Source organism: Xiphophorus couchianus, chromosome 8 (assembly GCF_001444195.1).
Source record: "Xiphophorus couchianus chromosome 8, X_couchianus-1.0, whole genome shotgun sequence".
NCBI lineage: Eukaryota > Metazoa > Chordata > Actinopteri > Cyprinodontiformes > Poeciliidae > Xiphophorus > Xiphophorus couchianus.
Genome location: NC_040235.1, coordinates 18,838,844 through 18,859,018, shown reverse-complemented (window position 1 = coordinate 18,859,018; position 20,175 = coordinate 18,838,844). Strand labels below are relative to the sequence as shown.

The window sequence follows — 20,175 nt, the reverse complement described above, 5'->3', positions numbered from 1 at the left end:
TTTTTTAAATGAATGATGAAAAAGGTAACTCATTTTCTTGAGTTACTTTTTTGACTTTACAGTCTCAGTTTTTTTCCCATGCTTGATTATTGTATGAAGATGTAAGTTTAATGTAAGAGCCTCCAAGAGGTCAAATAATTATTTAGATGAACTGAGCAGATAATAGTGACTTTATCTATGGTGTGTGAATGTTCATTGGTGCATGCAGGGCTTCTGCAGAGTGTAATATTAGATTAAGTAGAGTTATTACTGGGTCATTGCTATGACATTTGTGGGGCATTTACATACATTTCCTGGCTGTGGTACCAATGTGGAGTACATATTTTCTCTCCAAGCTGCCACACTTTTCGACACTTTGAAGACATCTGCTTCAGCCTGGCTTGGCTAGAAATCAAATTACATCTGCTACATTAACTGACTGAAAGGAAAAGCTGGAGCATTGTTCACTCCAAGTTATGTATCTTTGTAGACAGCAAGGCAGCTGCTCCACTACTGTATGGTCCAGTCACCTATGCATATTGGTATCCTATTGGTGTGTTTTGGTTCCAGTCTGTTACCAGGGCTTGACTGGATAGAGAGGGAGAACTTCTTGGACGTCCACCTCACTAGGAACAGACCTCCTCCTGCACGGCGACGGCGGTCAGGACCTTCGCAGAGGACCTCTTTCCGAAGACCAGGTTAAGGACTCCCCACAGACACAGGACATGCATTTTAAATCTAAAATGAAAACTCACTTGTTTCAATTACTGCGCATTTTAATCTGAAACAATCTCGTTTTCAGACCTTCCATCACCCAGCCCACTGCCACAACTCCATACAGCTGTAGGTGATTGGCCGGAGCATGTGGAGTTCCATACTTTCTCTACGGAAGAGGAGTCAGAGCTGAGTTACATGGATGACCCCTACCATGAAGAAGCTTATGAGGACCTGCTCACCCCGTCATTCTTCAGTTTGGAGAGAGATACACTTCAGATTGTGGAGGTGTCATAAACACATTCCTGCCACTTAGCCAATATCTAAATTTCACTATTCTAGTAAATACGTTTAAAAACCTTAGATGTTTTCAAATTGCTCTTCCATCAGGCTGGAGAAGAGCACAGCCAGATGGTGAAATGCGAGCTGTGCAACACCTTCACCCTGCAATTTAACAATCACATAAAGCGACGACATCCGGGCTGTGGGCAAAGTGCTGCCCGCAAAGGCTACGACAGCACTGGAGCTTACGTGGATGTTTGGTTCAAAGGGGAGTGTGGCTCCAATTTCCCCTTCTACCTCCTCTGTAGCTCCTGCAGAGAAAAGTATCTGACTGCTAATGCAAGCGATCCAAATTCAAAATACGAAAGGTAAAGGAATCTGTCGGTGCATGAGAAAACTACACATACTCTTGTTCTCACATTCTCTGGTCTTCATTGTTGTGTTCTTCCGCTGCAGGATCAAAGGTCTGACATCTGATTTGATTGGCCAATTGGACAACACTTCAGACGGTGAGGAAGATCCATCCCTGCTAAAAACAATGCACTTAAATGAGGTAATAATTGTACTAATCGTGAAAAAAAATTATCTGATGCATCTGTTTTCTCAGATGAATGGGAAATGAGCCATCAAGTTGAGGATGACCCAGATAAACTGACGGGATTGGAGGATTTTGGGCTCCTGCTGAGACCACTGGGGCTGACTGAGAAAAAGCTGGTCCCTGATCCAATTGTCTTTACTGAACCAGATCCTCTTGGAGCTCTTGTTTACAGCTCATCCAGTCCCACAAGGGTAGCCTCTAAAGGTAATATAATTTTTGTTGTCGTTGTTGTTAAGGGTTGCCTGCAAATAATATAAATAAATATTTATATCTCATAGAGCACTTCTGGATAGATGCAAACTACATCTCGTTGCTTGTACTTGTGACAGTGCAATGACAATAAAGTTGAATTCTATTCTAAATGTGACGTTTTGGCCAACCAGCTCCATAAAGTGTGTTAACTATTCTGCAAAGAACAATGGGCAGAAAGTTTAGCTTCTAAATGTGCAAAGCTGATGTAGAGACATAAACCAAATGACTTGCAGCTGTAACTGGTACAAACATTTGCTCCAACAAGTATTGACTCAGGCAAGATGAATACAGATGTACAACACACTTTTCATATCTTTATTTCTAAAATATTCCTCTAAAATATAGTAAAATTGGCTATTTTTACATGACAAATGTGGTAAGTAGTATGATGATGGGTTTTTCTATTAGGGACTGTCGCTGTAGACCAGAAAACATCTCTGAGCCTTGGGCAACAGGCTGTATCTTTGAGGGACTCGCATGACCGACTAAAAGCTCTACGAAGAGTCACATCCACAGCGCAGATTCTCCTCGCTTACAGCATGGTGATGAGGGCACTGTCTCAGACTGCCTCGAGGTACATGTCAGCACAATTGTATTTCATCACTTTTTAAACTTTTTTTATTTAACGTGTAGTTTATCTGCTTTATTTCCATCTTGCTTTGCAGCGCATCAGTGTGTAGCCAGTCTAATGGGCTGGAGTCCTTGGGACTGGCAGACATCCGGATTCTCGTGCGTCTAATGACTTTAGCTGCAGGGGGCAGGGCGCACGCCTGCGTGGACAATCCGCTCGGAGTGAAGGGAATGGTGACGGAGCGCCACAGGTCTACCTGCTTCAGCTTCCTCACCTCAGCCATTGGCAACGTGCTTTCCCACAGCCCCGCTGCCTACAGGCAACTGGTGGAGATATGCACTCAGGTTAGCTTGCTCTGTCAATGTTGTAGATAGTAATTTTTAAGCTAAATTTCCCCAGATCACAAATTTAAGTTCACAAATAAGTTTAAGGACACTAAAGTTCAAGAATTTCATTAAAATTTGTGAACTTTGTTGTTTCTAAATGAACTTTTTCAAGTGACAGAGAAGGTGTAAAACTTTGCAAACCCACTAAAATCCCTTTAAGCTATCAGTTTATCCTTCTTGATGCACGCAAAACAGTCATAAATCTTCAGGGACGACGATAAAATTTGGAATGATCTAAAAATTGGTGCAGTGAAATTTTTCTGCATTTCACTGCTCATTACAAAAGCTCATCAAAACTGGAGCTTTTGTAATGAGCTCCAGTTGCTAAACACAGGGTGACCACATGTCCTTAAAAAGTCTTAAGTTCATGTTTAAAATTGAGATCTTAAAATGTCTTAAATGAATTTTTAAAATGTCAGCTGCCCTTAAATATGTTAATCACAGGTCTTAAATTTTGCCATGGCAGGACTATCTAAGGTCATTGTTTTGTGTTTTTCCCAGGGGGCTTTTCTGTTTGAGTTGCATGCAAATATCTTGATTGCATTGTGTGACTTGAGATGGTTGGTGCTACCAGTAACTGGCTGCTAATATTGCTAGATAGTTAGCAAACTTTTTTGCCTCCATCATAAGCACAAAGCCAAATATTTGCAATTCTTGATTCTTACACAGCAGGTTCCCCCAACATCACCTGTAATTAGGTTCAGGGTGTTATTAAAATGACTTGTGTCTTAAATTTGAGTTAGCAGATACCCTGCAAACATGGAGCAAAAGGTTTGAATTTTAATCTCATCAGTCTGACATTACTGCATTCAGGACCTAATGGCTGCAGCTACCGGGGTAAACATTGGAGCCATCACAGAACCCCAGCAGAGAGCAACTTTAACAACTTCCACTCAAGCCGCCGTGCAACAAAGGGATTTCAATGACCAGACACCTCCAACATTCCTGGTCACACAACATCTGGTGTCACTGCTCACTGACAAGAACATCCGCTCCTACAGCCTCGATAGAACAGAACACGAAACTAATGGTGAGTAATAAGTCTCTTCCTGATGGCTAGCATTATGTTTGGTAGTTAATGACAGTGTTACTCATCTTTTCCACATGTATCAATTTGGCCTAGATGGAGGTACCCAAGGGATGGCTTCCTCATCTTTGCCTCCTTCTCCTTCGCCTCACCTAAGTGCCAGAATAGGCCCTCTGGAGCTAGCTAATGCCTTGGCAGCGTGTGTCCTTTCTGCACGACTTACCAGCAAACATCGACAGTGGGCAGCACAGCAGCTGGTGAAGGCCTTGGCAGCTGCAGGGAAAGAGAGTCCAAATCGGCCCCAGACATATAGTGATCTGGCTGGTGATCTGCACAAATGTCCTCTTAAGAGGCTTGAGGGACATTACAACAAGGTATACTACAATTGTTTTGGTTTTATTTTGCTTTTCTTCTGATGGACAGGACTTAGGGTTTGTTGTCTGTTTTGTAGTAAGATTTATTTATTTTTTGTTAGCTGGATTGCTTGATAGCTCCTAGTGATTAGAACCGATCTAGTAGCTTTTCTAGTGGCACATTTCATTGCTAGACTGGAATGATCTTTTCTTGTTATTGAAATTAGAACCTTTTTTGTTTGTTTTGTTCTGTTAAGGTGGCGAGCTGTTCCTGGAGCAGTGACCAGGGTTTGCTTGCTACATGCTCTCAGGACAAGGTGGTACAGTTGTGGAGAGTTAACCAAGGCACTGTGGAGTTACAGACCACCTTCTCCTGCATTGTCAGGTTGTATCTGCTACATCAGTTTTTAGTTTTTGAGCTAAGTTGAAAAAAATACATTTACAGACCTTAGGACATAAGGTCAGTTAAGGATGTGTTATTAAGTACATTTTTAAATGAGCAAAAAGTATTTGTCATAATTTATTTCGATCTTACATTTAGATCGTATTGCTCTTCAGAAAGCCCTAATTTATCCTGGAAATCCTAGATAAACATTTGGCATTATCTGACAGTTGTTACCACCAACTGGCCTCTAGTGTTGTATGTATATAGTTATTAATTAAAGGTTCTTGCATTTCGGATATTTTGCAGTAAGACGGACAGATCAAGCTCTGAGCGAGCCGGCAGATGTCAACACATGTCTCCTGTGTTTTGGAGTACTGGGGGAAACTTTTTGGCTGCCCCTGAGAACAAGCACATTAACATCATGAACATCAGAGGTCAGTGGGTTTGTCAGCTAATATTGAAGGCTGAAAGTTAGTATGAACTGTTGGATTTTATGCCATCATGGTTTCATTCTTACAAATTTCAAAATTGCTGCAGCTGGTACAATAATTATAGACAATGATTTAATACTAGTTGATAAACATCGTATTTCCTATAAAATGCAACCCTGCAGAGGGTGCTGTGGTGGCGCCATATGTGGAGGCCTTAGTTTGTGAAGCAGCTGTCTCAGGTTCACTTCCCGTCCTGGTGACCTTTGTCGCATGTCTTCCCCCTTCTCTCATTACCCACTTTCCTGTCAATTCACTAACAAATAAAGGCAACTAGAGCAAATAAAACCTTTTAAAAAAAATTCATTTCAATTCATTTAGGGAAATTACTTTGCACAGAAATCTTAGACATTATGAAAAACGATTGAGATCATTTCAATATGCAGTGTGGTTACAACTTAAAATAAATAATTTCTCTCACATTTCAGGATCTCTCTGCCATGTAGAAGATCAGAGCTCTCGGGTCACGGCTCTTTGCTGGGCTCAGAGCTTCAATCTGTGGTTGTTGGACCAGTCTGCAGCCAGTAAGAACAGGCCTGCTGAGAGTCTGCTGGTGGGTCGGCTGGATGGCTCCCTCTCCTGGCTGCAAGTCACCATGCAAGATCTGGATCTGCTTGTGAAGAGGACTGAACTGGCTCACTGCCACAGACAAGAGGGTGAGGAGAAAGTTGCGCGCACAGTTTAGAAAGCAAACTTGGATAAAAAATAAAGGAAAACAATTCTTAAACAAGTGCAGAATTGTGTTTGCTTCATTCTACGTTGGGAATGCAAATAGTTTTTGATGTAATTCCACTAACAAGCATATTTGGTTTGTGAGCAGTTCTTTTCTTTCTTATTCTTTAATTTATACTCTGAGCAAACACTTTAGATTTTTGTTTCCAATAGATTCTGACAAGCTTTGACTTGCAGATACTAATTTCTCCTTTGAACTGTAATATAGGACCAATATTTCAAATAGCTTTTATCATTCTCCTGCTGTGAGCCGTTTTCTGGGTGCTTCTCTCTAAATGTCTCTCGGTTTGTCTGACATATCCAAAAATATCTTTTCACCTAGACTGATGTTCTTATTTTTTATAGCCCCCAACTGTGTGGCCTGGCACTCAGAAGACAAGCCTTTTGCTGTGGGCTATCCCAGTGGGAAGATCCTGTTGGGCACAACGGAGAGCTATGAGAACACACAACCTGTAGTGTTGTCTCTCTTCCAGGTTCGTCCCACAGTGTACATGTTAACATGAACAAAACAATTTACCGTACTTAATTCTGTCATATTAAAAATGACATATACCTGGAAATAAGTGTAAAAACTCAGAGGTTTATTTGTTTTTGTTGTTTTTTATTTGATAGACAAAATATTTATTAAATATAACACATACAATACATGGAAAATTTCAGAGACAGAAAACAAGCCTAACTCTCATACCTAATTAATTCTACTTTACATGCTATGATGTATTTTGTTCTGCATATATACAATTTTCCCTCTATCTTATGCCTTTGACATCCCACCTCCTCTGTCCTTTACCCTATAGGACACAGTGAGTTGCCTAAAATGGGACCCCACTGGACACTTGCTGCTGTGTTTGGGGAGATCAGAGGTGGTGAAGGTCCTGGGACGCTCTGGGGGAACCTGGGTGACCCTGCACTCTTTGTATCATACCAGCACTGTTAACACTGCAGAGTGGTGCCCCCTCGCTGGCAGAGCACCCAGTCCCAGACTCATGATGGCTGTGTGAGTTCATTCAATCGGCAACGTTTTGCTAAGAAAAGAAAAACAGCTAAAACTGCTCAAAATTAGGACAGTCATATCTTATTTAAACATAGATGGCATATTAATGAGGTACTTTGTCCTTTCTTTCCTCGTTTCTGTAGAGGATGCCAGAACGGGTCGGTGCATGTTTGGACTCTGCCACAGGGGGGTACATCTGTATCTTTGCCAAACATACTGAACAGCCCGCCAAGCCAGGATCAAAGCTTCGAGGTCAAGGTCAGTTTGATGGAGATTTTCTTGCTGTCTCTGTGCTTTAAAACCCGTCAGTCATTGTTATAATGATCTGTTGACTGCTACCAACAATGGACTGGAAATGACTGACATTCATATGATTTAAAATAGACCCAAATTTGCTTTTCTTTTTGCAGCAGGATAGTGCAAAGTGTGCCTTTGTACTTAATGGGCACATCACAGCGGTGAAGTCCCTTTCATTTTGTTCCAGCGGCCTGGCGCTGGTTTCTGGAGGGACAGGAGGACTGCTCAACATCTGGTCTCTGCAGGTAAATGAGCTCTGCAGCTGCTGCAATCCCTTAAAATAAGACCAAAGTACCACATAATATCCAACATAAAAATTCATTATGTGATCGTCTCAACTCAGAACCTTCTGTCTCTTACAGGATGGGTCAGTGTTGCAGACTGTTACAGGACTCGGCTCTGTTGTCAGCACTACATGGATACCAAACTTGGGTGTAGCTGCTTGCTTTGGTAGATCAAAGGTAATTTATGTCAATTGTACTTTTAATGTATTATATGTGCTATTGCCTTTTATTTGTGTCTTCCTTTCACTATTTTTATTAGATAAAATTACCATAAATATCTTAAGGTTTGTAATTTTAACGTGAAAAAACGGTGGGAAGGAATAAATACTTCTGTAAGGAACCATGTTTGTTTAAACTGTTCTTGTCGCATTTCCAGGACGTTTTGTTGATCTGCTGTACCCCCGACTGGATCAGTGAGAACCATGTTCTGGCATCCTGTCGAATGGTTCTCAGGAGCCAGAACGTCTTGGGCCTGAACCGGGCGCCATGTTTGGCCGTCTTCCTAGAGAGGCTGCCACTGTTGCTGCAGGAGCAGTACAGCTATGAGAGGGTCATTACTGAAATCTTGTTCTGGAGTTGGATTTATATTCACAGTTTGTTATCTGTGACATAATTTGTAGTGTTTCTTGTAAACACAGAGCCATCTGGCAGCCGGAGATCAGCTTGTCCACAGCGCCTTCCTGCAGAACCTGGCCTCCCTGGCTGTTGGTTTGTCCTTAGAGAAACACCTGTGTTCTTCCCCACGGCCTCCACACCACTCCTGCCCTGATGCTCAATCCTGCGTGTCAGAGTGGAGCTGGCTGCTCACTTTTGCCACCACTGTCCGTAGCGCAGAGGCCATCGCCAGCAGCACTGCCTTCCCTGAATCCTTCATAGTTTCTGGGCTTCTGGAAGTCCAAGACTCAAACATCATCAAGGCAGTGGTGAGTTCTGATGTTAGCTTGCTTAATAATAAAACATGCAACTGTCTATTGCTAAAATCCTATTATACTATTACTTTTAGGACAACAGCATGTGGAGCTTCAAAATGGATGAACAGCTGATGTCTTGGGCCACCAGCAGACCAGAGGTTGTTGTTTTTATCTTTCTTTTTTTCCCTCTATTTGCAACCAAATATTTTAACTATCAAACAGCCTCTGATGTCCACATGACCTTCTGTGTTTTTCAGGACTGGCAGGAAGGAGGGAAGAGTGAGGTGTACCTTTGGGGTAATGGACGCTATGGACAGCTAGCAGGAACGGGAACCAACCTCACGATGCCTACAGTAGCTCCCTCCCTGTTACAGACGCAGCAGGTATCTGCTGTGTGACTCAGGACATAGTTTTCATTTCTATTTATTTACTGCTGTTTTCTTAAGTTCGTGTCCTTTGTTTGTTATCAGGTTGTTTGTGGTCAGAACTGCACTTTTCTGGTCCAGACCAACGGGACTGTCCTGGCTGTTGGCGAGGGACAATATGGTCGACTTGGCCAGGGGAACTCTGATGATCTTTATGTCCCCACTATTATCTCTGCTTTTCAAGGTACAATTCTTATCTTAAGAACCCTGGCCTGAAGCTGCTTCAGTATTTTTTCTGCATAGCACAAAGTTGGAGCGTTTAGTTTAGTTTTTAAACCGTTGTGTTTTGATGCAGGATATGTGGTGACTCAGCTGGTGACCTCCTGTGGCTCGGATGGACACTCGATGGCCCTGACTGAAACTGGAGAGGTGTTCACTTGGGGAGACGGAGATTTTGGGAAGCTGGGCCATGGCAACAGTGAAAGACAGAGGAGACCCAAACAGATCGAGGCACTGCAGGGAGAAGACGTCGTCCAGGTAAACACTGCTGGAGCTCTGAGCTTCACTAATTTCACTACATTTCATTCTTGCTCACGCTATCGGAAGAGAACTCTGGTTACAGAAAGAGCTTTGAGGTTTGTCTATATTTGATTAGTAAAATATAAAGCAAAATAATATTGAGTTATTTACATGTAATAATATTAATTCTAATTATAATAATCAGAGTAAATCATAAAGCCTAGAAATCCAAAACTTCTTTATATGGTCTTACATTTTCCAAATTTATCAGGAAAACCCAACTGTCACATACTGTTTAGAAGCATAGCTGCACTACTTAATGAAACTTGTGCTCTGAAGTAACTTTTTTTGATGGAAACATGTTTTCCATCAAAAAAGGAAATATTTTTTTGAGTAATATTTCTTTGGAATTTATGGAACAGTACAGGTGAGAGAACGTGAAGACATGCAGTAAAATGCATCAAGTACTACATACTCGGCACACGGTGCAAATTATACCCACTGAGCCACCCAATGCCCCAAATGTTGGTGTGAGCAATAATTTTTATACAAGTAACTTTGTAAGGCAAGAAATACAAAAATACATAAAGAGGAAATTCAACAGATTCTTATAGGAAAATAGTTGGATAGACTTCACACTCTGCAGACATGTTCACTTTCCACAATGAGACCAAAACTAGGTGCGGCTCCCTGAATAAAACATTATGAACAAATTGAACATTGTTTTAAACTGGGAGCAGAATAAATACTCTGTTGGGTCTTTGCTTGTGGCTTAATATGCACCATTCCCTGGGAGAAGATATCCAGAAGAGAACAAAAATGTTAGACTAATCAAAACACATGGCGAATATTAATTTACGAATATTAGTTTTGAAAATGTTATCCTTTGTTTGGCCAGCTTGCTTGTGGCTTCAGGCACTCTGCCGTGGTCACAGCAGATGGGAAGCTGTTCACCTTCGGCAGTGGTGAATCGGGGCGCCTGGGTCTAAGGTCGACGTCTAACAAGATGCTGCCTGAAAGGGTCGCTGCGCTTGAGGGATATCATGTAGGACAGGTAAGAAATAAATATGGTTCAATTTAAATTGTTGCTTCCGCCCCCTTTTGTAGAGAAAAAATAAAAGTTTTTCTTTTCTCAGGTGTCGTGCGGTCTCAACCACACATTAGTGGTGTCTTTGGATGGAACCGTTGTTTGGGCATTTGGAGACGGGGATTATGGGAAACTTGGAACCGGTTCCTCCACCGCTAAATACTATCCTCAGGTATGTTAACACTGCTACAACAAACTACATTCAGAACCAACTTAAAATTGTATTTTACGATTACGAGACTGGAAAGACACGAGGAGTTGCAGAAAGTTACTTTTTGGTTTTACTTTATCAGAGATGAAATATTGTCTGCTTTTCTTTTATGGTTAGAAAGTGGAGCAGCTTTGCAACAAGGGGATCAAGAAAGTTTGCTGTGGAACTCAGTTCTCTGTGGCACTGAGCTGCGATGGACATGTTTACACATTTGGACAAGGTGTGTCTGACTACTAGAGTAAATCTGTGTTGTAGAAAGTGGACAATTTTTTTAATTGAACAAAGCTGAAACAATGTTTGTGGCCATTTTCCTTTCTAGCTGGGAGAGTAAATATTTTGTGTAAAGGTTTTAAGGCGCACTACTTAAAATAAATAAGTACATTTTCTGATTGTGCATCCATGGCTGCCATCATCCCATTTTATTGTTGCACCTCATACTTTGCAATGATACCGCAACAAATCACTTTGTATATATATCTTTTGGAACTGTTGTCCTGACGAAATTTAAAGTTTGCTAACAGAAAAGGAAATGCATTCTGTCTTTTTTTCTGTTGATTCTTTAGAGCGTCTGATTGGTCTGCCCGACCCCATGCTGAAGAATAAATCCACGCCGCAGGTGGTGCCGTCTCTGGAAGGGCTCTTTATAGAAGACGTTGCTGTGGGCTGTGAACATGTGCTGGCTCTGTCCTCCACTGGAGATATTTACACGTGGGGCTGCAACAGTGAGGGACAGGTACCGAGTGTGTTCTGTTGTTTCAATGCATTTCCTACATGTGGGACTTGTACGATTGCATTGCTTCTCTGTTTGTACCAGCTCGGCCTTGGACACTCTAATCAAGTGAAGGAGCCAACACTCGTAACCGCTCTGCAGGGTAAAAACATAAGGCAGGTCTCTGCTGGCCGCTGCCATAGTGCTGCTTGGACAACCCCTTCTGTCTTGATAAAAAACTCAGGTATAGTCCTACTTTTCCTGCTCACAAACACTTTTTGATCTATGAAAAGGAAAGAACTGTGACCCCCATATGCTATCTTCACTGGCAGGTGGCTCTGGACATCTGCAGCTTTGCCGTCCCCAGTCAGTTCCTCCACAGTACAACACTCTGAAGGACTGTAGCCCTGATGTTCTCTGCATGCGCCTCCGGGTGCTCTACCACTTCTCTGATCTCATGTACAAGTCCTGGAGGCTGCTCAATCTGGACACCAAGAGTCAGGTACGTTAAATCCCTTTGCTGTGCTTCTCAAGCACAGACATGCCTTGTGTGTAAAAAAAGGGAGCTTTTTTTCATTAGCAAAATCTTCTCACACTGATCTCACAGATTTTAGAGAAATCAAACCTTTTAATTGAGTTATTCAGTACATTTAAAAAAAATATTGCCACCCCTGCAGTTAGTACTTTGCATCAACCCCTTTTTATCTGTATTCCAGCACTCCCTTAAACATTTTACAAGATTAAAGAAAACTATTATATACTATACTGAAAATTTATTTTTTAGTGTAGTAGTTATTTGTTAAAAAAAGAAAAACGTTTATACAGTACTTTTATTTGTTAAATGCTTGGCCCTGTAAAAAAGGTTTTGTTCTTTGTTTTAAATGTATTATGGAGTATTTCATTGTATAATAATTGTTAAAAAAATAAAGGTTCCTACTTCACGGATTCCGCTTATCACGGGTTCTTTTTGGAACGTAACCCCCGCGAAAAATGAGGGATCACTGTATTATGTAAAATTGACTTCTTTTTTTAAGCTTTACATCATGTTATGATGTTATTCCCTCATCAAAAACATACTTGGAGTTTTACTTTGGCTATTTCAGGATGCATCAGTGCTTGCTGTCACAAAGTTCTGTTTATTTTCATGGAGCTCCTTCTTGGAGCTGCAGTCCCCAGTATAGCTGCTGCCTCACACAGCATCCCTTCCCCAGACAGCTCCACCAGACTAGTGGCAGCAGTAATTAACACACACTTGGTGGAACCGCTAGCCTGCTGAGCTCATCATACAAACTACTTCTCAGTCCAACACCAATATGAACAGCTGTAAACGAGGAGGAGGATTGTTGCGTATCGGAAAGTGTAAGAGCTTCTTATAAAAACAAAGGCCTCTTTAGGGCAAGGTGAAGTTACTTTTAAGTTATGTATGATCATTGAATTCATTAAGCAATGTTCTCTAACAAGGTTGCCATGAAAGATAAACATTCTTCGTTTTACTTCACTCCTGCTTGAAGTTCTGAAAAACTCATGATCTTATCAGATCAAAGCACTAAAAATCCCAGAAGAGTTTAGCAAACTCCATGTTTGCATTTCATTTTGGGGATTTTTGGGTGTCACTCATAAACAGCTGGTTTGCATGCAGATGGTGTATAGCAGCTGTTATGGAGACTTGGTGTCCTCAAGATGTCACTCTTTGCTGCAGGCCTTTGCAAATTAACTTTTTTCCCCTCAGTGTGCATGATAGACAGTTAAACTGCTGCTCGTCCAGCCATGTTTGGCCCAATTCCAATTTAAAACCTTTTATTGTTTGCGCTGCAATCAGCATATTTAGATGAGTCAATGTTTTATAATTTTCATTTTCTCACCTATCCAGATCAAATCACATCTGCTTTACTTGTATCACTAAGAGAGATACAAGCTGATACAAGTGTCAGCTTGTGTCCATACAAGCAGAAAGTCGTGGATGTATACTTGTAAGTTTCTTGAAATCTCAGTCAACTTAACAAAGGAATGGATTTAAACAAATCCTTCAGTTACAGTTATCTCAAACAGACAATTGTGCAACAGTTGAGTTTTAACGATGTTCCCCCTGAACACAAAACTACATTCTTGCTACTGCACTGAGAATCAAATTATGTTAGGACACTGTGCCAACAAATTTGTCCACCACTGGATGTTGCAATTCTCTTTTCCTACCGTAATGCACCATTCTGCTTTTACTTTACCTGTCTTCCCTTTGCTTTTGTCCAGATCTCCACTTCACGCTATACTTCGGGAGCAACAGCCGTCATCCGGGGTGAACTCAGAGGTCTGTTGTCCCCCAAGGTCAACACTCTGCCTCTTGTGCGCTCAATCGGCAGGACCATGACCCAGGGCAAAACATATGGGCCGCAAATCACAGTGAAGCGGATTTCCACAAGGTAATGACCGTGTTGTAAAGCCCAGTGGCTAAACCGGAATGTCTTTAAGGGTTTTTTTCTGGAACAAAGACGCTTGGGTGCCCTAACAGCATGCTGTGTTTTCAGCTGACCAACCATGTCCAACGTCCTAAAGGAATTTTAGGACCTTTATTTGGGATGTTGATTGTTTTACTTGAATTATTTCATCGTGTTTGTTTCAAACCCAGTCTCATTCCCTCCCACAGAGGACGATCAAGCAAGCCCATCTTTGTGCAGATCGCGAAGCAGGTGGTGAACCTGAACCCTCTGGAGCTGCGGCTGCCATCCCGAGCCTGGAAGGTGAAACTGGTTGGGGAGGGGGCTGACGATGCCGGTGGAGTGTTTGATGACACCATTACTGAGATGTGCCAGGTAGGTGTAAACCGCACAAGTCTGAAAGCGACAGAGCTGATAAATTATGTACTTCCTGTAAGTTAATAGTGTAAAGCTTTTTTTTTTTCTTTTCTATTTTTTACTAGGAGCTGCAGTCTGGCGTGGTGGACCTCCTGATTCATACTCCCAACAGCTTTGCAGACGTCGGCTGCAACACTGACAGGTGAAATTCTAACAGGTTTTATTCTTAAAGCAGAATATCTCATTGTCAGAAACAGTCTCACCACTAGTAATGACTCCAAACGCTTGTAGGTTCTTGCTTAACCCGGGGGCTCACTCAGAGGATCACATGGTACAGTTTCGCTTCCTGGGTATCCTGATGGCCGTGGCTATACGCACTAAGAAGCCTCTGGATTTACATCTGGCTCCTTGGGTGTGGAAGCAGCTATGTTGTATGCCGCTGTCAGGAGCTGACCTGGAGGAGGTGGACCTCCTCACCTACCGCACCCTCCAAGGCATCCTTCACCTGGAAAACAGTGGAATCACAGCGGATAACTTCCACGTGGTGCGAAGATGTTAAAACCAAATGCTTACATAGATAATTTGTCATTTGTAGTTTTTTGGGGGTGTTTTTTGTTTTTCAACTGTTTCCTTTTCTGTATCAACTCTCCTTCCGTAGATGATCCCTCTAGATTCATTCATGGCCCACAGTGCAGATGGAAGGCTGGTACCGGTGGTCCCTCGAGGTCAAAACATCTCCTTGACATTTTCCAACCGCACTGAATACGTAGAGAGAGCTCTGGACTACAGACTGCATGAAATGGACTCACAGGTTTGGGAGTTTAAGTATGTCAAATTGATTAGGAGGTTTAGAAGCCTTAAAAAATAAATCAATGAGCCTGTACTATGTGGTGCAATTCTTCGGGAAATATGGAAGAAGAAGAAAAATCAGTTAATAACATTTAAGATTTTGATCCTGCAAATAATTAACAGAAATATCTGAAAATGAGTCTCAGGTTTGGAGGCTGTTTCCTAGAAACATGTGCTGTTGCTAAATATGCTCCAGTCAAATACCAGGTGAAATCACCTAAACTCTAATATGTTTTTCTTTTTTAGTTCTTGATTTTAAATCCACACAACATTTTAGAATTACACTTTTAACATGTTTAGAAGAAAAATATTTGAATGTTTACTTTTAACTAAAAAACTTTGCTCATACATCCAAAGCTATTTTAAGGATGCCATAAATAATGTGACCAACCCTGCATCTACATGATAGTTTTGTCCTCAAAGCTGAGTTTGCTCCTTTCTGTCCAGGTGGACGCAGTCAGAGAGGGCATGTCCACCATCATCCCTGTCCCCCTGCTCTCTTTGCTGACGGCCCAGCAGCTGGAGCAGCTGGTCTGCGGTCTGCCAGAGGTGTCTGTTGAGATGCTGAAGAAACTTGTGCGCTACCGGGACATTACAGAGAACCACCAGCTTATCCGCTGGTTCTGGCAGAGCTTGAAGGAGTTCACCAACGAGGAGCGGGTGCTCTTCCTGCGGTTTGTTTCCGGCAGGTCCCGGCTGCCTTCCAACCTGGCTGACATCTCACAGAAGTTCCAAATCATCAAGGTCGACAGGGTGAGACATCGCTTTGTCCGCTAATTTATTCAAAATAGCAAAATAACCCTCAGCACATATTTGTTTCTTTTTCTTTTCAACGTCAGCCCATCAACGGACTCCCTACTGCTCAGACCTGCTTCTTCCTGCTCCGCCTGCCCCCCTATACAAGCCAGGCCATCCTCGCCGAGCGTCTGCGCTACTCGATCCACAACTGCACTTCCATCGACATGGACAACTACATGCTGACCCACAACACGGAGCCAGCAGAGAGCTCAGACACGGAGGAGTGAAGCTGAAGACCACGGGGTCGTGAATGTACCTTCTCCAATGCCATGCACATTATGCACTGAACACAGACTTTTATTTGCCAAACTTGTATGGTAGCGTACTGTTTATATGTTGGTCTATTTAAGGAGATAAAGCATTTTGACTTTTCAAACTGTGCACAGTGTTGTAATTCTGGCAGTGCTACTACAGGGATAAGAATTAGACTTTTAATATAGGCAACTGAGCCACAATAAGACAAGTATAATGTGCCTGTTTGTTTGAGATTATGTAAAAATGTGATGGTTTACCACACTGACTGTTGTCACTATTATTTATTAAAATGAAGAGTGTTTAAATACGGACTTTTTTGTATTTTATTTCAAAATGTTCAATAACTTTGCCATCATTTTTATACATTACTATGCAAAAGTATTCATCCCCTTTGTACTTTATCTTTCATCATATAATTTCAAAATTCGGTGAATGGAAAACACTATATGTGGCGGATAACTAACACTGCACATGATGCTGAACACACCATTCTGTCTGTGAAACATGGTGGTGGCAGCTTTATGATGTGGGATTGTTTTTAACGAAGGAACAAGTAGCCTGGTCAGAGTTGAAGTGAAGATGGATGGAGCTAAACGCAGGGCAATCAGTTTTATGTCTGAGTCAAATTCACAAATGCGCCTGAATTCATACACAGCTCAGAAGCCATATAAGTATGTAACTTAAATGCCTTGCTGAAGGGCACATCAACTCAAGTGAAGAGGCCAGAAATGAAACCACAGCTCTCTGACTGCAAAAGAGCCAGTCTTCCTGTTGAGTCTCAGTCTACAGTAGAATGGTTTCCATCAAAGCATAGTCATGTGTTTGGCCCAGTCAAAGTCTGGAGTTTATGATGTGACAAAATGAGAAAATGTTTAAGGGGTCCGGATACTTCTGCAAGGCCCTTCCTAACCAAAGCTCTGATTTACATTGAGTATACAGTTTTTGTGAGGTTCCAGGTTCTTCTGGTGAATTTTATTGTTTAGCCCCTGTAATCCATCTGGAGCACCTTGATTCTTACTAGTCTTATACTAAATTGGTAACACACCTGCACTTTATTGGACCATACCAAAATAAAACAGGTCAAACCAAACAACAAAATCTGAACAAAGAAACATGGATAAGATTATTAATCTAATTTACAAGCTAATCTACCTAACTAAATTGTCTGAAAAATAAGACATTTAATACAGGGCAACTCAAAAGGTTGCTTTAAAGAGAGAAGGAAAAAAAACAATACAAAAAAACTCCCTCCATTTGGTAAAACCCAATCAGTGACGTCATACACCCATTTAAGCAGGAAATGCAGGGCTGGCCCCTCCTATACACCGGCGCAGGCTGTAGCATCTAAGGACAAGCAATGGTGAGTAAAAAGAAAAACTAAAAATTTACCATAAATGTACTTTGAACCAAAATAAACACTCATATTCCTCCAATGGTTCAGAATTGTTATCTTTCACTAAAACTGCAACGTAATGCTACCGCAAACAAACCCGGGATAACGAGTAAAGCAAAGTTACAACAGCAATGCTTAAATTAAAGCATCATGACCAGCTACAGAAATATTAAATACATTAGAAATCTAGTTAAGGGACAAGTGGTAAACACAAACCGAACCACTTTGTCACAATGTACAGTATATACTATACGCACTCAGTACTACTTGGTTCCGTTTGAGTTGATTGCTACATGTTCCTACTTACGTGTTTGATGGCTTTCGAAGCACCAACTCCAGTTGGAGTCTCGTCTGTAGTCTTTGGTTGTACCTGTTTGTGAATCTTCTACGCTTTTTTCCCCCCACTCAACTTTCCATTACTTGGATACAGTATTTTTAACAATTAGATTTTGTGGCTACTTATCCTTGTAGGACATTAATGACAAACTGCTTGGCAATTGTCATGTTATCTACACAATGGTGTTGGTCATAGAATGACAATGTCAGTGTTAATAATGGTATCTCAATTTGTCTTATTAAATATTCTAATTTAGAGAGGCTGAATGTGTTGTTTTTTTTTGTTTTATTTTAATAAGCCATAATCATCAAACTAGAATAAACAAACACCTTGTGTGCAGTGAATCTGTTACGCACAAGTTTCACTTTCTTCAGCTACTGGAATAAATGAACTTTTCAATGACGTTTTAATTCACTTGAGATGCACATGCTTGTTGCACGTCTTTCCAAGGTGATGCTAAACATCTTAATGAAGGAACTGGATGAAAAGAGCACAGTAGAGAAGTTTGCTGTTGATGCTGCTGCCGATTACAAATGAGCTTTAAAGAACTTTTTTGTTGTATTTCTATTAGTAGTAATTTCCAGATGAAATGACAATAAAACAGATCAACAACTCCCTCCTCCTAAATCTCCATATATATATATATTTACCAAAAAAGATCTTAATTTAATTCCCCTGAGTTTAATGTTGTCCTGAGTCAGCACAGCTGGTGTGTCTGCAATTTGTCTATGCTGGTGAGACGTCTGCTGTGACCTTATTACCCATCTGTTTCGCTGGGAGCTGTGTGGCCGGAAAGGCAGAATTCAGCTTGCCGTCAGCAGCCTTGCAGCTGAGAGGGGAGGCTTTCTCCTGAGAAGCCTCGCCTGGTATAAATATAACGTCCATCTATCAACAGAACAGGTACACAACTATGGAAAGGCCATGGCAAGAAGAAGAGGAAGAAGAAAAAAAAAATAGAGGTTGGGGATTTGTTTCACATATCTGGTGCAGATATGCACCAGATAGCTTCTTGAGACTTGGCTTGAGCGTACACAAAGTGAAGCAGGTGTGGACTTGGGTTTGTTGTATTAAATATCCTGCTTGTAGACACAGGTGGCATTCAGGCAAATGCAAGCGGACATAAGCACACGCTGAGACGTAATTCAGATAATTTCTTCCCAAACGCAGCCAAAAACAACAATATCTGGGCAGGAATTACATGCTGGAACAATGCAGCGTTTTTAATCTGATTCAGATCTCTTTTTAAAAAGGGATTATCTGGACTTGAAGATACTTTGCAGGAAAGAAGCGCGTGATTTTCCTGTTATCTTTATCTGTTTAACAAAGTGTATCAAATTGTTCATCATGAGTGGGAAAAGCAGTGCAAAGATTTTTCATAAGTAATTTAGATACATTGTATGGATTTTCTGATAACATCGAATATATGTTTGTAACCAGTGTGAAAATCCAAACTTGAATGGATTTCAATCAAAGTAGAATTTGACGTTATTTTGGCTGGGAACTACTTTTGTTGGCATGAATTAGCTGTTGTATGTTTTCTTCCCACATGAGGGCAGTGTGTCTGCTGCACTCGACCTCAGCTCTGAGCGTAAACCGTAGGAGAGACCTGAGAATGAGCAGGCGTCATCATTTACACGCAAGCACAGCATATAGCTGATGATGCAGATCACTGTCAACTAATCTCTGTCACTGCTCCTCCCACTCAGCTCATTTGATCAGGACAAATGGATGACAACAGGCTGGATGTTAAACAGCTTGCGGTCAAATTGCTCCACGCAGACACCTGCTCAAAGCTCAGCTGGACTGATGCATGCTTCTGTCTGGATTCAGACGTAATGGTGCTCATTTAAAACGTGATTTGGTTGCAAAATGAAATCAGTCACAGAAAGTAAAGCTCCATCCTAGTTGCTTCCACACTTTGATCAGAGGCAATATAAATGGTGCTTTGTTACCTGTTGGAAAAATATTAAGATGATTAATATTCTTCCTGCTATTCTTTGCATTTCCTACGCAGATTTTGTTTTTCCAATGCATTAGCTTCTTCCCTAAATCACTGTGAAATATTATCCCTTCATACGCTGAAAGTACTATTATAATATTGTAAAATAAAAAAATCACCTTTCTGTTTTGTTTAGGGGCATGAGTGATACTTTTGAAATTGTGTAGAAATGTGGATTTCTACACAATAACAACCTTCTGAACTGAATGTAAATTTCAGTTCAGAAGGGGGATCTAGGAAGAAACGAGGAAGTGAAGACGATCTGAGGGAGGGACAACACAGGTGCATAAAGGATAAACGTTTTTTTAGTTACATTAATCAATATTGGTAAAACAAGGGCCAATTTATATTTTGTTTTCCTACATTCATCTTTTTTTCTTATCGTCATACGGTCATCGGGGGATTAGGACAGGAATGTGTCCGGTTATCAATGCCTAAGAGGTGGGGGACAGTAGAGAGGTTGGTAGTCCATCTCAGGGCTGTTGTCAATGGATATGTAGCATTTCTAATATGTTTTGTCACAATCGTATTGCAAAGTCCAACATACATGATGTGTCTATCTGAGTGGACATGTTAAAAGCTCTTTGAAAAGTACAGATAAAAAAAAAAGA

The 20,175-nt window shown here is 41.2% G+C and overlaps 1 protein-coding gene across 7 annotated transcripts in view; it reads left to right on the top strand.

Annotated features, from left to right (window-relative positions):
* LOC114149311 (probable E3 ubiquitin-protein ligase HERC1) overlaps positions 1–16,146 on the top strand; it is a 44,320-nt gene extending 28,174 nt beyond the window's left edge. For 6 of the 7 annotated variants that reach the window (XM_028025070.1, XM_028025072.1, XM_028025074.1 and 3 more), the window contains 36 exons: positions 550–677; positions 782–981; positions 1,084–1,343; positions 1,432–1,484; positions 1,583–1,777; positions 2,234–2,399; positions 2,491–2,740; positions 3,596–3,812; positions 3,906–4,183; positions 4,420–4,547; positions 4,854–4,981; positions 5,464–5,691; positions 6,113–6,240; positions 6,565–6,764; positions 6,905–7,019; positions 7,172–7,303; positions 7,421–7,519; positions 7,719–7,892; positions 7,981–8,265; positions 8,346–8,411; positions 8,511–8,636; positions 8,724–8,862; positions 8,974–9,155; positions 10,036–10,191; positions 10,274–10,396; positions 10,553–10,655; positions 10,999–11,168; positions 11,250–11,388; positions 11,477–11,646; positions 13,392–13,561; positions 13,786–13,951; positions 14,059–14,135; positions 14,225–14,477; positions 14,592–14,744; positions 15,230–15,535; positions 15,622–16,146. In XM_028025070.1, the coding sequence (XP_027880871.1) occupies positions 550–677; positions 782–981; positions 1,084–1,343; positions 1,432–1,484; positions 1,583–1,777; positions 2,234–2,399; positions 2,491–2,740; positions 3,596–3,812; positions 3,906–4,183; positions 4,420–4,547; positions 4,854–4,981; positions 5,464–5,691; positions 6,113–6,240; positions 6,565–6,764; positions 6,905–7,019; positions 7,172–7,303; positions 7,421–7,519; positions 7,719–7,892; positions 7,981–8,265; positions 8,346–8,411; positions 8,511–8,636; positions 8,724–8,862; positions 8,974–9,155; positions 10,036–10,191; positions 10,274–10,396; positions 10,553–10,655; positions 10,999–11,168; positions 11,250–11,388; positions 11,477–11,646; positions 13,392–13,561; positions 13,786–13,951; positions 14,059–14,135; positions 14,225–14,477; positions 14,592–14,744; positions 15,230–15,535; positions 15,622–15,807 (6,049 nt within the window). In that variant the 3' untranslated portion in view covers positions 15,808–16,146. The remainder of the gene's footprint in view (positions 1–549; positions 678–781; positions 982–1,083; positions 1,344–1,431; positions 1,485–1,582; positions 1,778–2,233; positions 2,400–2,490; positions 2,741–3,595; positions 3,813–3,905; positions 4,184–4,419; positions 4,548–4,853; positions 4,982–5,463; positions 5,692–6,112; positions 6,241–6,564; positions 6,765–6,904; positions 7,020–7,171; positions 7,304–7,420; positions 7,520–7,718; positions 7,893–7,980; positions 8,266–8,345; positions 8,412–8,510; positions 8,637–8,723; positions 8,863–8,973; positions 9,156–10,035; positions 10,192–10,273; positions 10,397–10,552; positions 10,656–10,998; positions 11,169–11,249; positions 11,389–11,476; positions 11,647–13,391; positions 13,562–13,785; positions 13,952–14,058; positions 14,136–14,224; positions 14,478–14,591; positions 14,745–15,229; positions 15,536–15,621) is intronic. The other variant, XM_028025071.1, reaches the window with a different exon arrangement.
* The last annotated feature ends 4,029 nt before the right edge of the window (positions 16,147–20,175 follow it).